General features: G+C 46.0%; 1 protein-coding gene across 2 annotated transcripts; it reads right to left on the reverse strand.

The window, feature by feature from the left end:
- Positions 1-175: 175 nt before the first annotated feature.
- On the reverse strand, positions 176-15,412 carry LOC309360534 (uncharacterized protein). Of its 2 annotated transcripts, none has more exons than XM_081895092.1 (13): positions 15,249-15,412; positions 14,373-14,451; positions 13,847-14,091; positions 13,251-13,387; positions 9,996-11,787; positions 9,617-9,785; positions 6,433-6,689; positions 5,624-5,754; positions 4,501-4,738; positions 4,141-4,276; positions 2,446-2,693; positions 1,164-1,300; positions 176-1,071 (listed from the first exon to the last, which is right to left on the reverse strand). In XM_081895092.1, exons 1-13 carry the CDS (start codon positions 15,307-15,309, stop codon positions 805-807), a joined length of 3,897 nt encoding a protein of 1,298 aa, XP_081751218.1. In that variant the 5' UTR covers positions 15,310-15,412; the 3' UTR covers positions 176-804. The 2 variants fall into 2 exon arrangements, with proteins under 2 accessions (XP_081751218.1, XP_081751217.1); XM_081895091.1 differs by having other exon boundaries at positions 14,280-14,451.
- Positions 15,413-16,906: the final 1,494 nt, after the last annotated feature.

Raw genomic sequence — 16,906 nt, forward strand, 5'->3', positions numbered from 1 at the left:
CTGGGGTTCTCTCCCCAAAGAATACTTGCCTAAAACCTGGATAATGTAATCTGGAAAGTGTGTACAGCACACACCCCACCTCCATATTTTTTCCTTGCCACCAACAAGGAAAAGAAGAACTTGAAGTTTCGGTGCTAGGCCCTATATTGGCCTTATACCGACTTGAACTCTACAATGTATTTGAGAGCATTTTTTTTTATTGATTCATAGTTTTAATTATAAGATTAGAGTCCAAGTGCTGATATCAGCTATACTTCCCAATTGCAGACACATATTCTATGCAAATACCATGCTTCGGAGAAGGGGAGACTGCACAAATCAGAAGTTATCTGGAGGGTCTACTATGTATTGTATGGAAAATTCTCCAGAACGTCTACCATGGTTTTTCTATCTTTCTCCATTAAAGTCCTTGGGATGATGCCTTACATATTATTGAAATATCTCCATCTCATTTTTGTTACTTTCTCATTTACTGAAGCAATAGCTGGCGCAGAAGTCCACAGTAGCCTCAAGACTTGTTTCTAGATTCTCACTCCCAGGGACAGGCCTCTAGCTGATGGCATTATCCGAAAAGGTGCTCATGGGGGCCATCCCAGCTGAGACTTGATAGACCACTGCTGGAGGCAACTGTAGCAACTGCCCTTCACCTGGCAATTTGTTGTGGATATCCCATGGTGCCTGCAGAGATGAGGAGAGCGGGGCCACCTCCAGCACGGAAAGTCATGCACCCGGTAATCGACTCCAGAAGCTGAATCGTCCAACGCAACACCTTCAGTAGGAATGAGAACACACTAATACGTGGGCTCAACCTAACTCTGCCTCCCTAAACAATGACAGGATCAGGAGGAGGATCCAGCTACTTGGTCCACAGGCTGCTGCTCTCCCACGGGGCAGGAATAATTGGTGCTTGGCTTGTCTGGAGGTTTTTTCTATCCAGTCCACATAGGAGGTGATGCTGGAGGACAGAACAACCATCTGGGATCCCGGAAAGGGCTCACTCATCAAGCCAACCTGGCTCCATGTCATGCTCTTGGCCTCCAAGTGGCACAGCAGGGCTGCACCCTCACCTACCTGGGAGAAGAAGAAGAGAATGAAGCAAGAATGGCCCATCACAAGGTGTGAAGGTGAGTGCTTGGTTGGAGGCTGTTTGGAGAGATACTCACAGCAGCACCAGGCAGGTAGCTAGAGCTATTTCTTACAACACAGTACATGCCTGGATTGACCCCAGGATGTTCCTTGGCACAGTCTGAGGGCATCAGAACCTTGACTTGGTATGCGCTGGAGTCAGCCTCAATTTCACCTGTCAAAAGATGGGTGATTAGCCAGCAAACTGCTTCCAATTCACTTCCCACTTTTGGGAAAGAAAACTTCCAGAATCCTTCCTCCATCCTATGGCATACTGCCCCAAGCTCCACCCTGTCAGAATCCAGCCTTGACTCCCAAATGCCTGGACTCTACATTTGTCTGCTGAATCACATCATTTTATCCTGAACTAATTTGTCTTAGGAATTGTGCCCCCACCCCACCTCTGCTTCCATCACCACAATAATAATCTAGTTTAGCACCACTGAAAAATCCACAACTTCCCTACGCTTTTAGCCATATGCTTTCATCATATCTACGCCATAAACACAGGGCCTAATTTACATGTTGTGAGGGACACGTTACCACAGACATATGGTCCCCTCCTGCAACTGCCAAGACGAGATATATCATCATTGCTTTCAGTGTTTTTTCACTGTACTTCATTGGATGATATTTGCAATGTGCATGATGATGGCATGTAACATGTCATTTAAGAAATGTTACTAGGGAGACACAAGAGGTGCCGTGAGGCAGAGACAGTCAAGAGTTCCTCTCAACATCTTTCTGGTACACTTGCACTAATTTAATAGCCATTCCTTCTCCTCAGATAACCCTGGGGATGTTTTGCTCTGTGAGGCATCGCTGAGAAGCCTCAGCACCCTTGCCAAACTACAATGCTCAGGATTCTTTTGCAGGCAGGCATGGCAATTGCATAAAGATTGATGGAATATAGATTTGGAGAGTAGATGTGTCCCTGGTAGGTGTGTCTTCAAGGACTGTCCACTTCCACTCAGCACAGCTGATCCTTACAGTTCACACACAAGCACACACACATGCGTGTATACACGCACACACGCGCACACACACGCGCGCGCACACACACACACACACACACACACAGTAGTTGGGGGCAAAAGCCAGATTAAGCTCCATTGGCTGCCTTCACAAATCATGCTGCAACTTGATGCAGTGTCACAGGGCTTCCAAATGAATGTACTAAGGGATATTTGATGTTAAGGAACAGAGACTGTTTGAAATAGTCTTGGAGCATACAACCCTAAACAATAGCAAGGTCCCTCTCTTCTCTTCCTCTCCCTCCACCCCACTCCCACCCAACTCCCAGTCAGTCTTCTGGCATACCAGATTGCATCATTTGTAGACCCATCACTTTGCAGCTATCCCAGGGCTCCTTTGGGAAGTACGCCATAGCAGCCACATGTTGGTCAAAGGCGATGGGCTTCTGGAGGAGCAGCAGAGCCACGTTGGAGCTGCCAGAGAGACTGTACTGCGCCGTCTCCTCATAAGGGTAAATTGCAGCAACATGGATGCCTCTGGCGTGGCCCTTGGGGTGTGTCAGCCTCACAAAGACAGCTATGTTTGCTGGGTTCCTGCAAACAGTAAAGGGGGGGCCTGGAATAACTCTGTTTTGGGTCAAAGGAAAAGCAACAAGGCAAAGGGAATAGTGTAGGCCTTGGTGGCTCTGCCCCACCAACCTCAGTCTGCCCTAAGCCCCTACCCACCTGCCTTCTAAGCTACAACCAGTTCAGGTGATGGCCCTAGCTGTCTGCTTCTTCCTCCTCCTTAGTTTCTGTGTTGCCCTTGCAGAACTCCGCAGGGAGCAGTATGGGGACAAAACTAGAATCAGTTGGCTCTGGCTGTTATCGACTCCAACTCCATTGTGAGCTCCCATTGCTCTATCCTAGCTCCTGCTAACCTAGCAGTTTGAAAGCACGTCAAAGTGCAAGTAGATAAATAGGTACCACTCTGGCGGGAAGGTAAACGGTGTTTCCGTGCGCTGCTCTGGTTCGACCCGGAAGCTGTACACCGGCTCCCTCGGCCAATAAAGCGAGGTGAGCGCTGCAACCCCAGAGTCGGCCACAACTGGACCCAATGGTCAGGAGTCCCTTTACCTTTACCTTTAGGACCCATAATGATGAGACAGGGCAGGCAGCAGGCTCAGCTATGTTTACATAGTTTATTCAAAGTAACAACTTCTTCATAAACTATGGTAAACTTGATGTTAACCTATGTTAAAATTAATCTGCGCCTTTTTCTTGCTTCTGTTCATGTTGTCTGAGCTCATCGGGCAGCTATATCCTACAGCAGGGGTCAGCAAACTTTTTCAGCAGGGGGCTGGTCCACTGTCCCTCAGACCTTGTGGGGGGCCAGACTATATTTTGGAGGGGGAAAAAGAACAAATTCCTATGCCCCACAAATATCCCAGAGATGCATTTTAAATAAAAGGACACATTCTACTCGTGTAAAAACACGCTGATTCCCAGACCATCCGCAGGTCGGATTTAGAAGGCAATTGGGCTGGATCCGGCCCCTGGGCCTTTGTTTGCCTACTCATGTCCTACAGCCTTGGTGAACAAAATAGGTGTGCCTCTTTCACATTCACCCTGTAATGAAATGTCTCCCTACCCTCCCATGTAGCACAGAATGGGTGAATACAGTGGTACCTCAGGTTACATACGCTTCAGGTTACAGACTCCACTAACCCAGAAATATTACCTTGGGTTAAGAACTTTGCTTCAGGATGAGAACAGAAATCGTGCAGTGGTGGCACAGCGGCATTGGGAGGCCCCATTAGCTAAAGTGGTCTTCAGGTTAAGAACAGTTTCAGGTTAAGAACAGACCTCCAGAATGAATTAAGTTCTTAACCCAAGGTACCACTGTATTGGTAATGAACTAAAGTCCCGCAAAGGTCATGGGCTCTGATCTCCTAACAGAGGGCTAGAGAACCTCTAGCCTGTGGGCCTAAGTTGGCCCGCCATGCTTCTCCCATTTGACACTGATTCTGAAGAAGGCCAGGAGAATGGGGGCATCACTTACGTCTGCTGAACACACTGTGCTGTAGTCAACACCCAGTAGCGGTTCAGAATTGAGCCCCCGCAGCTCTGATTCTCACATGTGGCGATGAGCACTTGCCAGGGCAAGGACAATTGTGCTGAGATCCATGCAGCCAGGGCTGAAGAGGGCAAAGAGGCTGGGTCAGTGTTTGGTGGGGGAGAGGACAATAGCAGGGCAAGGGAAGCTAACTCTACACAGCAGGAAATGTACATGGAATGCCATTCCTGTTAGGGGTGCTCTGGAAGGCATTGTGCCATCGTATGTACAGGCCACAGTGACCTGGGGGAGAAGGGACACATGTTTTAAAGCAGCTCACATGAGAAATTCCAAGCTATCACTCACTCTCTGGTTTCTGTAGCTGCCTAAGATTTTTTGTAGGCCTCGGGTGTTTCCAAGGAACTGTGCGATTGTAACGATACCCTGCAACCTTTGTGGTCCTCTCCAGCCAGGGCAGGTAGTGGGGCAGACTGCTGAAGACATAGGGGCGAGAGCAGGCTTCATCAAAACTGCTCAGCACCCCCAGCTGAAGCCAGGCCCCACCCTGGGGGTCAGGGCAGATCAGCGGAGAGCCCACATCACCCTGGATAGGAGGAGGGAGAAGGAAGAGAAAATGAGAAAGAGAAGTACCGGTAGGTACAAAAGAAACTTCCCAACCATTACACTCTTTCAAACAGCAGTTGACCTGCTTTCTGTGGGGCACTTTGTGCTAGAGCTGGCTCAGTGGCTGTCTCAAACAGCAGGAGCCCCCAAGGCTTTAGCCCAGCAGGTGCCCCACCTGACCCACTGTTGGCACAGAAGTGCTGCTAGTATTGGTGCCAATTTTGGCTGAAATCGCATCCGAAATTTTGCAAGACCTTGTGGAGCATGTACCATCTTGTGCAATTTCAGTGATATCTCACCCAAAATTGGCAGCAGGAAAGGGATGCGGGTGGCGCTGTGGGTTAAACCACAGGGCCTAGGACTTGCCGATCAGAAGGTTGGCGGTTCAAATCCCCGCAGCGGGGTGAGCTCCCGTTGCTCGGTCCCTGCTCCTGCCAACCTAGCAGTTCGAGAGCACGTCAAAGTGCAAGTAGATAAATAGGTACCGCTCCGGCGGGAAGGTAAATGGCGTAATGGTCAGGGGTCCCTTTACCTTTATGGTAGCAGCAGTGGCAGGGCAAGGCGGCACTTCCTGTTTTGACATGCCGCCTCTACTTTATGCAAACCATGTCTCAAGCTAATTTGTAAATACTCATCCACTGGATCCATGATAGCAGTATGAGAGAGACAGAGAGGCAGAGAACATGCAATATCTAGGTGCTGTTGTACACCTGAAAAAGCTATGTGTGGCAGGCAGGAATTATGTCTTTTAACCTCTTCAGTTTAACAAATGGGTGAGGAGACTGACTTTTTAATCCACAGCCAGCTGATATCAGCGCCGAGTCAAAAAGCGGTGGAGGTGGGTCATAATGATGATCTCTCTCACCGTGCAGACTCCTTCTGGGCCCATTTGAGCCTTGATACAGAATATGGCATTGGAGAGCTGCTCTCCAAGCTGGTCGCAGCTGGTGATGCTCAGGATGTCTAGGGGATGTCTCAGCAGCACAGCAGGGCCTCCTACAGCAGGGAGAGAACACATGGGGGTAGCACCATCTGCCCTCAAGTTAGGCAGCATAAATCCAGGCCCTCAGTGGTGGCCACCAGCAGGGCACAGAGATGAGGGTCCTTTCACCTTCCAGCTGTTGCCAGACTACAGCTCCCATCATACATGACCTTTGGCAATGTTGGCTGAGGCCAGTGGGAGTTGGAGTCCCTTAGCAACTGGAGTACTGCAAGTTCCCCACCCCTATAGTAGGATAAAGAAAGTGAACAGATGGGAACAGGAGGGCTGAAAGTTGAAGTGGGCAAGAGGAATAAGGAGAAGAGTCCAGACCAGGGCAAAAGAAAAGGAATATTGGGATAGAGAGTGAACAATGGACAGGATAGAGAGTGGACAGGAGTGTCCATGAATATGAGCTGTGGAAGGTTGATATTCCCAGACTTATCTGAAACAACAAGCCAGCTCTTTGGCTGCTCGCAAGAGTGATGTGACACTGGCATTATACCTTTCATGCACAATACCAAACAGACTTATCTTTCTTGGGTATCTTTTCTGGGGACCCTAACTACTAACTGATATGCAATCTTGCTCACAGAATCACAGAGACTGGAAGAACCAACAAGGTCATTTAAGAGAGCCCCTCCCTGTGCAATTCAGATCACAGTGTACAAGGAGAAAGCAAGTGCACCACTCACCTTCCAGCACAGACCAGCCTGGAAGCCAACAATTTCTGAAGTCACCTATTGCATCTGCCTTGTCTGAGAGACACACGGGTGCAACAAAGGGACCAAATTCCAGTGGCTCCTCCAATTGCAAAAGGCCCAGGTTGTGAAGGTCCCTGTGCTCCAACCAGTTTGGGTGTGTCAGAGACTGGTGGGTCTGCACTGAATATGTTGCCTTGGAGATGTCAACTAGACCAGCCTGCACCAGGGCCAAAGCTTCTGATTTTTTTCTGAAACAGAGATACAGCAACATAATACTGTAGTTTCAGCAACTCCACACAACATGTTGCAGAAGCAGGTATTAAGCAGTGGCGTAGCGTGGGGGGTGCAGGGGGGCCGGCCACAACATCTGGGGGTTAGGGTTAGGGGGCGCAAATCCATGGGTTGGGGGCGCAAATCCACAGGTTAGGGGGTGCAAATTACTTGCCTTGCCCCAGGTGCTGAGAACTCACGCTACGCCACTGGTATTAAGCACTCTATTGTAGATACTGTTGTTATTTGAACTTTTATTATATGAACTGTGAACTTTATATAAAATGCAATCAAATAAAATGTGCTTCTGTGGCCCCATAACACCTGCACAGCATGTAAAACAAATGACATATATTTGGGGTGGGAAGGTTATTAATGCTACATAAGGACTTCCTACTTCAGTGGGCACAGAATGATGAATGCATGTTCCAATGTGGTGGCTGGGTAACTTTTTAAGGCACAACTCAGCACAAGTCTGGAAATCACTGGGAAGGATAAAAATGCATACTGTTCTAGCATGCTAGTAAACACCCTGTGATCCTAGGAAGAAGGGCAGTATAAAACAACAACAACAACAACAACAACAACAACAACAACACCACCACCACCACCACCATAAAATTCAGCATTTTAAAATAGATGCGATACTGGTAGCAAACAGGTGCTTGGGGCAGCAATATATTTTGTAAGAGTGAACAGCAGTAAAAAGGCAAATGCAATTCAAAGTAAAATGGCAAATGCAAATGTATACATGGGCAAACAACAACAACTTCATTTGACTTATACACTCATGGGCTCCAAAGTGGTGGTGATTGACCAGGAACGAGACCAAGGGGTCATAGTGGATAGCTTGATGAAGATGTGTGGCAGCTGTGGAAAGGTAAATTCCACTTGAAAATAAAAATGCTGATATCACAATGCAGTTATTCAAGTCATAGTACAAACACCTTTGGAATACTGTGTACAGTTCTGGTCACCACAGCTCAAAAAGAGTATTTATTGTAGAGCTGAAAAAGGTTCAGAAATGGGCAACCAAAATGATCAAGGAGATGGAGCAACTCTCCTATCAGGAAAGCTGATAGGAGCTTTTTGGGGCTTTTTACTTTAAAGAAAAGATGCGTAAGAGGAGGCATGATAGAAATGCATAAAATTATGGAGGAAGTGAGTGGTGTTTCATAACACTAGAACTTTGAGACATCCAGTAAGCTGAATGTTGAAGGATTCAGGGCAGATAAAAGTACAGTTTTGAGTAAAACCATTGAAATTCATTCCTTATATCTTTAGAATTTTGGTCTACCACTGCAATTTTATTTATAATATTCTGTTTCCCCCCTTCTGCAGTTGCCATGCTATGTATGGCACCGAAAAATTAATTTTTCAGCTTGTTATCAGATGAAAGAGAATATATTTAAAAATTTGTATAGGTGGTACCTGATGCCCACAAGATTCATCAAAATGTACAAAAGGGGCTCTAAACCCTGTTAGATATGCTCAGAGGAGGAAGGATTCCTAACACATATGTGGTGACCTTGCAAGAAATCAAAAAACATTGGGAAATGATCTATAATGAAATTAAAAGGGTACTCAAGTATACCTTCCTGAAAAAACCAGAGGCCTTTCTCTTGGGCATGGTCGGACAATTGGTGCCAAAGAAGGATAGAACCTTTTTTATGTATGCTACGACAGCAGCAAGAATACTTATTGCAAAACATTGGAAGACACAAGATTTACCCACCCGGGAAGATTGGCAGATGAAGATGATCGACTACATGGAAATGGCAGAAATGACCAGCAGAATTCGAGACCAGGGAGAAGAGAAGGTGGAAGAAGATTGGAAGAAATTTAAAGACTATTTACAGAAATTTGGCAAAATTAAAGAGGTTTAGAAAGAGACTGGTATTAAACAATTTGACTTTTGCATAAGTTATTTTTAAGATTGTGTGTAATATAATATTATGAAAAAGCAGGTAATGTTAAATTAGAAGGATTTGCTAAATCAACAAATTAAAATAGAATGCAAAAAAGGAGGCGAGAGGAAGTCAAAGGAACAAGTTAATGAAAGGGCATTTTGGAAAGTATAATTTTATGTGTTGTTTTTCTTCTTCTTTTTCTCTTATACGCGTTTGACTGTCTATTTTTCTTTTCTGTTCCAATTTTTTCTTTTTTGTATCTGTGTAGTGTGCAGTGGTTTTTGTTGTTATTGTAATTGTTGAGTTTATTGTTAAAACTTCAATAAATATAAATTAAAAAAACAACAAAAAACATTGGGAGATAGTCTATGAATAATTTTTAAAAAATGTTTAAATTCACCTTCCCCCTCAAAACCTGAAGCCTTCCAGCTAGCCATCATAGGAGAGGAGCTACCAAAAAAGGTGTGTAACATATTTTTATATGCCACAGTTGCTACAAGAATTATGTATGCAAAGATTTGGAAAGACAAAGCTATTCCAACAGAAAAGCAATTGTTCGATAAACTGACAGTTTGCAGAATTAGCAAGCATGACTTCTAAAATAAGGGATTGTGATGAAGGGAGGACAAGGGCTGAGTGGGAATATTTCAGAGAGTACCTAAAGAGAAATGATATTACAACTGGCCTGCAAGCAACCGTTTGAACAACAGTAAAATAAAACGAAGGAATTGGTAGAATTAAAATAAGGTGTAGAAAACAACGGAAATGCAGCAAACTAAGATTCTGTTAATGTCACTGAAGGTTAGGTTGGGAAGTCTGTAAAAAATAGTATAAGGTAAAATGTGTATGGTGTACTGTAAAATTGAAAATGCAGAGAGAGAGAGAGAGAGAGAGAGAGAGAGAGAGAGAGAGAGAGAGAGAGAGAGAGAGAGAGAGAGAGACCATGACAATGCACCCATCTTGAACTAGATCAACCTGAATAACAGGATACTTACATAAGGTTGGCACAGTTGGCTGAGGTTAAAATCCACCAGGGGTTGAGAATGGAGCCAGCACAGAAATGCCGGATGGGCAGCTTGAGAGCAACAACCCAGGGAAATTCCCCCAACTCCGCCTCAGAGCAGCTTGGGCATTTGGGCACAAAACCAGGCCGCAGCCCACATCCTGAACGGAAAGACCAACATATTAGAAATGAATTTGCTTGCCTTCAGTTCTCAGTTTATCTAATAGAAGTCTGAAGTAATATTATCCAGTACAGTCTATTTCCCGACAGAATGACGGGGGAGCAACTGGTGGCACACACATAACCAGTTCCTCAGATCTCCCCATTATTATTATTATTATTTTTCAGGGGTGGGGAGTACATGTACTCACCAAATTTGCGATCCGTAAGAACTGCCATCTTGTTAAGTTGGTAGGTATGGGAGTTGGCATCCCATGCCAGTCCCATCTCACACTGTTTCAGCGTCACCTGTACAGGGAGTTGCAAGTTGGGCATTATGGTTACACTAGGTGGGGCAAGTAATGCTAGGGAAGGGCCAGGAGATGGGCCTTCCTCGCGTTTACTCTTGGGGAACTGTGGCCTAGCTACAACAATATGAACAGGAGCACCTTGGTTGATGTAAGTGTCTGGTATGGATGCTACGGCTGTTGAAGGAGGCGTTTGCGGCTGTGAAGTGGTAGCAGGTATTATTATTATATGTGGCTGTACAACAGCTGACATTTCTGTTGAGTGTATTGTGGATGTTACAGATATTTGGTTGGTTGTAGAGGATGTTGTGGACGACTGCCCTGTTGTTGTGGACGACTGCCCTGTTGTTGTGGACGACTGCCCTGTTGTTGTGGACGACTGCCCTGTTGTTGTGGACGACTGCCCTGTTGTTGTGGGCGAATGCCCTGTTGTTGTGGGCGAATGCCCTGTTGTTGTGGGCGAATGCCCTGTTGTTGTGGACGACTGCCCTGTTGTTGTGGGCGAATGCCCTGCTGTTGTGGACGACTGCCCTGCTGTTGTGGACGACTGCCCTGCTGTTGTGGACGACTGCCCTGTTGTTGTGGACGACTGTCCTGCTGTTGTGGACAACTGTCCTGCTGTTGTGGACGAATGCCCTGTTGTTGTGGACGAATGCCCTGTTGTTGTGGATGACTGTCCTGCTGTTGTGGACGAATGCCCTGTTGTTGTGGACGAATGCCCTGTTGTTGTGGACGACTGCCCTGTTGTTGTGGACTGTCCTGCTGTTGTGGACGACTGCCCTGTTGTTGTGGATGACTGTCCTGCTGTTATGGATGAATGCCCTGTTGTTGTGGACTGCCCTGTTGTTGTGGACGAATGCCCTGCTGTTGTGGACGACTTCTGCACTGTTGTGGATTTTAGTGCATTTGTAGATGTTGCAGAAGATAGATGTTCAAGTGTGGAAGACACTACAGAAGATGTTTCTCTGGCCATTGTAGATGTCTGTCCAGTTGTTGAAGATGATAAAAATGGGGAGTGTCTGGTAGTTGTAAGTGTTACATGGGGTGTTGTGATATTGGGGAGGGACTGTGTTGTTGTGGATGTTTTCTGAATTGTTGTGGATGTTGTGAAATTTACATGATTATCTGCTGCAACTATTGTGACTACTGACTGTAGTCTATTGAGTTCAGATGTAGAGTGCACTGAAGTTGTAGGTATTACAGTCAATGGTTTTGTAGCTTCTGGCGATGAGAGTTCATTTGTAAAGGTAGAATCCAACAGTGGGGGGTTGGATGTCAAAGCTACTTCTGATGGTTCAACAGGTCCAACTGCTTCAGATGCCTCAGATTCTTGTTCCACAATTGGGGGTGTTATAGACGCTTGTGGGACTTGTGTGGTTGTTTGTGCTGTTGATGTGAATACTATGCCTGTTGGGAATGTTACAGATTCTCCAGTTGTTGAAGATAATTTTCCTTCTGTTTCAGACAGAGCATATAATGGTGTGATTGCTTGGGGAGACAATTCACCATTAGGGGTCTCGCTATCTTTCAGTTGCGGACCAAGTGCTCCTTCTTGACTCAGCCACTTCAAATGGGATAAAATCTGAGAAGCCAGGATAGGAGCTGTGCAGTCGTGTAAGCTCTGGGACACAACACCCATCACTTCCCAGTGCCCGCTGCCAGGGTCACGACAAATCACAGGACTGCCTACAGACACCTGTAGCAGAAAAGAGAGCATGATAATCAGATATGGAATGAGACAACTAAAGCAGATGATAAAAAAGGGTCTGTGCCACTAAAAGCAGTAAGAAAGGTGGCCTCTTGGGAAGCATAGGAGCTCAGTAGTTTTTTTCCAGCTCCTCAGCTATGCTGCAGTTGGCATGAAGAGGCAATTATTTTGTTTGATTGTGCTGTTTCCTGTCCGCACCAGCAGGTGAAACATGACAGGATGTGTCCAGAATGAAGAAAAGGTGTCCCTGTCATCCCCGCCCTTCATTTCTTCCACAAAACTATTTGTGCTTTCTGGTAATGTTTGTTGGTGTCCTATACACTCACACTTAAAAAAATAAATCCCATTAGAATTCTGGTATTTCCAAACCTTGGCCAATCTTCCCTTCCCCTCTGCTGACTGTAGTTCCTTTCTAATCCCATTGGTCCTATCAAATAGTATAAGACCAGATCTAACTTCCCACATATACAAAATGGTGACTAGAAAAGGGAAGTACAGAATGGGCACCCACTAGAGAACTGATGAGGTAGAGTTGGTTTGGAATACAGAATCACAATTTGCTGGCCGTTGCTGAAGTATGAGGGAAGTGCTGCCCTTCTCATATGGAGCTGCCTTTTTGAATTTTGAACAAGGACCCCAAATCAATAGGGATTTGCCTTAACACATCTTCCTGCATCACAAAATGCAAAGAGATATGACAACAACAATAGCATTGTGTGAAGTACTCTGTCCTCGTACCCCATTTGCTGGAGAAAAGGCACCTGGCAAGGGATCCAGGAAGAGAAGAAATGTTAGCAATGCTTAAGCTCCTGGGTTTTTCTGGAGACAGGTTGCTTTGTACAAGAGACTTCTACTCTGTACAAAGTACCCTTTCTCCCTGTTTCCCATGGCCAAGGTTCCCTTTTGTGAGCCTTATGTGTACAACATGAATTCAGAGAGATACAGACACATGCTGTGCACCCTATTATCTGGTCTCCCTGTGTGGGATTTATATACAAATGGTAATGAGCTGTGATGGGTTGATGAGTGAGTCACCCCATATCCTATACTCTGTTGTGGAGATGTGGTCTGGACAATTTTTGTGTGTGCAAGTGGCCATTGTTTATTCCCTCCTCCCCAACGTGATCAATGGGAAGGATTTTTTTGTGGCCAGGTCTAGCTCCTGCCAACCTAGACGTTCGAAAGCATGTCAAAGTGCAAGTAGATAAATAGGTACTGCTCTGGCGGGAAGGTAAACGACCCAGAAAAACCGTCTGCGGACAAACGTTGGCTCCCTCGGCCAGTAAAGCAAGATGACCAGAGTCTTTCATGACTGGACTTAACTGTCAGGGGTCCTTTACCTTAACCTTTACTAGGGCTGGTGTAAAGTGTGTGTGTGTGTGTGTGTGTGTGTGTGTGTGTGTGTGTGTCCATTCACACAATCAACCCTGAATCCATTCATAAGGGATTACCATGCAGTTTGTGTCATTAGGTGCCTCTCTTGAAACACACAAGTTCCATGATTTGCCTATGTCAGGCCATTGCTTGGCACATTCCGATGTCACCAAAGTATGCACAATGATCTCCTTCACTGACCATCTGAAGGACCCTGTGAAGAAGGAGAGATGACTATAAACTGCAAGGCCTGTTAGCCAAACTCCAGGGATCCACTCCAGCACTCATCAGTCTCAGCGCTGTGCGTGTGTGTGCATGCGTTTTTTTTTAAAATCAAATTCTCCTACATAGCCTTCTCTAACTTCTAAGCCTTCACTGACCATATTTTTTCTAATATTTCCATAGCCCTAAGATATATAATTTATATTATATAATAATATAATTATACAATAATATAATTTAGTAATAATCACCCCAACACTCTCAATATATTAAACTATGTGCCAAATACACATTAGTTGAGTACAGTGGTTCTAACAGATGTGACACATACACTTAGTCTTTTTAAATAACTTGTAGACTTATTAGTACCTATGACTTTGACTCTGGGCTGTGGTCACCTTCCCCACTAGCACAACCCCCTCAGACCTTGACAGGGCACCTCCAAACTCACCGTCGTGTCTCCGCTCAATAATCCTACATTCCTCTTGTGTGTCATAGGGTTTTTCTTTCCGAATGACACAAGCTGGCCATATGTCTGGCTTCCTTAAATCAACTGGCTGGCCAAGCAGAATGAGTCCCAGGTCATTGTTGGGTGGTGCATCCCAAGAGCTGAAACCCCGGTGTGAAATGAACTGGCTCACTGTCTTGGTGCTGAAACGTCCGTGAGCGCCAGTGAATTCTACGTTGCTTGGCTGCCTGCAAGGCAAACATGGAAGGTCATTTTATAATCAACCATAGCTATCAGATCTTGAATGGCGAGACCTTACTCCACAACAGCCTGTTCATTGTTCAGGCACTCTGTTTCATTCCAGAACCAACCATCTTAGGACCAGAGCTAGCACTCCATTAGGAGAAAAGCACTTCCAATCTCTCACATTACTCACATCAGTAGGAAACAGTTGGCTGCTGTCAGGACCCACCAGCTGCTCAGGACAACTCCTTGGCACCTTTTGCCATTGCCAAATATGTTCACTAACCATGGTGCTTCCAGGGCTTCTCTCTCTTCTGGGGAGGGAGACTTGTCCCATTTCGTCCAGGGATGCCGGATGCTACAGACTACAGAGGAACAGTAGAATATTGTAGGATCTCCCTGCATCTTGTCTGTGGTACAATGTGTAATACATGCTTTAGTTGGGGCTTTGGATATTGAGCTGTGGTTAACCCCAATGGAGGAGTCTTTGATAGCTTACCAACACGCCAGGCCAGTTCTAGAGTTAACCTCTAATGTAAACCAGTATTGCACACCCTCCCTCAATATGGTACAGGTTAAAAAGGGTAAAGGGACCCCTGACTGGTCCAGTCGTGGCCGACTCTGGGGTTGCGGCGCTCATCTCGCTTTACTGGCCGAGGGAGCTGGCGTACAGCTTCTGGGTCATGTGGCCAGCAGGACTAAGCCGCTTCTGGCGAACCAGAGCAGCACACAGAAACGCCGATTACCTTCCTGCCGGAGTGGTACCTGTTTATCTACTTGCACTTTGTGCTTTTGAACTGCTAGGTTGGCAGGAGCAGGGACTGGGCAATGGGAGCTCACCCCGTCGTGGGGATTCAAACCACCGACCTTCTGATCGGCAAGTCCTAGGCTCTGTGGTTTAACCCACAGTGCCACCCATGGTACAGGTTAGTCAAATGAATTAATTGGCTGTGCAAATGAACGCCACATGGTACCTTTTTCTTTTTTAAAAATATAAGCTTTATACATAGTTCATTGTCAGGGGCTAATGTTCTGTACTTGAAACCTCCCATTCAGTTATACCACTTAATCCTAAAGAGTTTCTGGGTTGCACACGCCTTTTTGCTTCCCATAACATGGGGAACAGAACTCAAGTGTGCTAGCTCTGACTGTGGTCACTTACAGGTGGTGGAGGAGGACAAAAACAACTGGGAAAGGGCAGAGAGCCCAAGGAGAAGCTCCATCCTTCCTCTCTATGGCAGAGGGAGGCTTTGGGGTCATAGGGAAGATGAGAAGAGGTAGTGTAATCCACAGGCCCCACTGAGGCAGCACATGAGTTGTCTGGGATGGAACATTTAAGCTCACAAAAGACTCACCTGTGACATCAACTCCATAGAACTCTTGAGACCTGCTTTGAATTCTAGCATGCCTTAAGACTCCAGTTCAGTGTTCCTGTCACCTCTTCTGATCCTTGAATGCAGTTCTCTTTCAAGGATGCTGCTGTTTCCAGCACTGGCTGGAGCTGATGGGAGCTGGAATCCAAGAAAGATAAGAACATGGGAAAAGCCTGCTGGACCTGCCTCACCTAGTCCAAGCAACCTGTTCTCACAGTGGGCAACCAGAAACATATGGGAAGCGCCGAAACAGGACCTGAGTGTAACAGCACTCTACCCATTTGTGATTCCCAGAAAGTGGAATTTAGCAGGGGCTAGAACATGTGGAGGACCAACTGTGACCTGTATGTTAAAACAGAACTGTTGTGCAATTATGGACATGGCAGCAGTTTGCAATTAAGGATACTAATTATGTTTTATGGCACTCTTACACTCTAGAATACGGTGCATTTAAAATAAGGTTCCCCTGAGCCTTGTAAATAAAGCCGCAGGTGTTACCAATCACCTGCAAAAAATGTTTACTAGCCTACTGGGAGGCAGACAGGAAGGATGGAGAGCCCTCTCATGTGTGGAGAGTGCTGAGTGCTCCATCTCTCCTCCATAGGCCTGTTCTCTCACTTTCATTGAATTCCTAGTTGCTAGTGTTTAATACAGGGCTGTGTTATCTACTGCTGTGTGAATACACATAGTAGTACCTTGGGTTAAGAACTTAATTCGTTCCGGAGGTCTGTTCTTAACCTGAAACTGTTCTTAACCTGAAGCACCACTTTAGCTAATGGGGCCTCCTGCTGCTGCCGTGCCACCAGAGCACGATTTCTGTTCTCATCCCGAAGCAAAGTTCTTAACCCGAGGTATTATTTCTGGGTTAGAGGAGTCTGTAACCTAAAGCGTATGTAACCTGAAGTGTCTGTAACCCGAGGTACCATGGTACTGTAAAACGAGCATGCTTTAGCTGTATTTGTTCATTAATGGAATTCTCCTACTCCCCATATCAGTGTTAGCCGCTAAGGGGCACTTCCAGATGAGTTTGTGGAATGAGTGCTACTCAGTGCTATTTTTCTAGCAGTGCCAGAACTGAGTTCCAGACGGAAAAAAGCTCTGGTGCTACTCATGCATGCAAGTTTTTAGTTTGGATTTGGATTTGATATCCCGCCTTTCACTCCCCTTCAGGAGTCTCAAAGCGGCTAACATTCTCCTTTCCCTTCCTCCCCCACAACAAACACTCTGTGAGGTGAGTGGGGCTGAGAGACTTCAGAGAAGTGTGACTGGCCCAAGGTCACCCAGCAGCTGCATGTGGAGGAGCGGAGACGCGAACCTGGTTCCCCAGATTAGGAGACTCTTAATCACTACACCACACTGGCTCTCTCTAGTGTATCAAGGTGAAGTCATCAGAAAACTAGCCCATGCTCCCCACCCCATTTAATATTGATTGCTCCTTAGCACACAA

The sequence above is a fragment of the Podarcis melisellensis genome (genome assembly GCF_964234715.1).
Source record: "Podarcis melisellensis genome assembly, chromosome: 17".
NCBI classification, from domain to species: Eukaryota; Metazoa; Chordata; class Lepidosauria; order Squamata; family Lacertidae; genus Podarcis; species Podarcis melisellensis.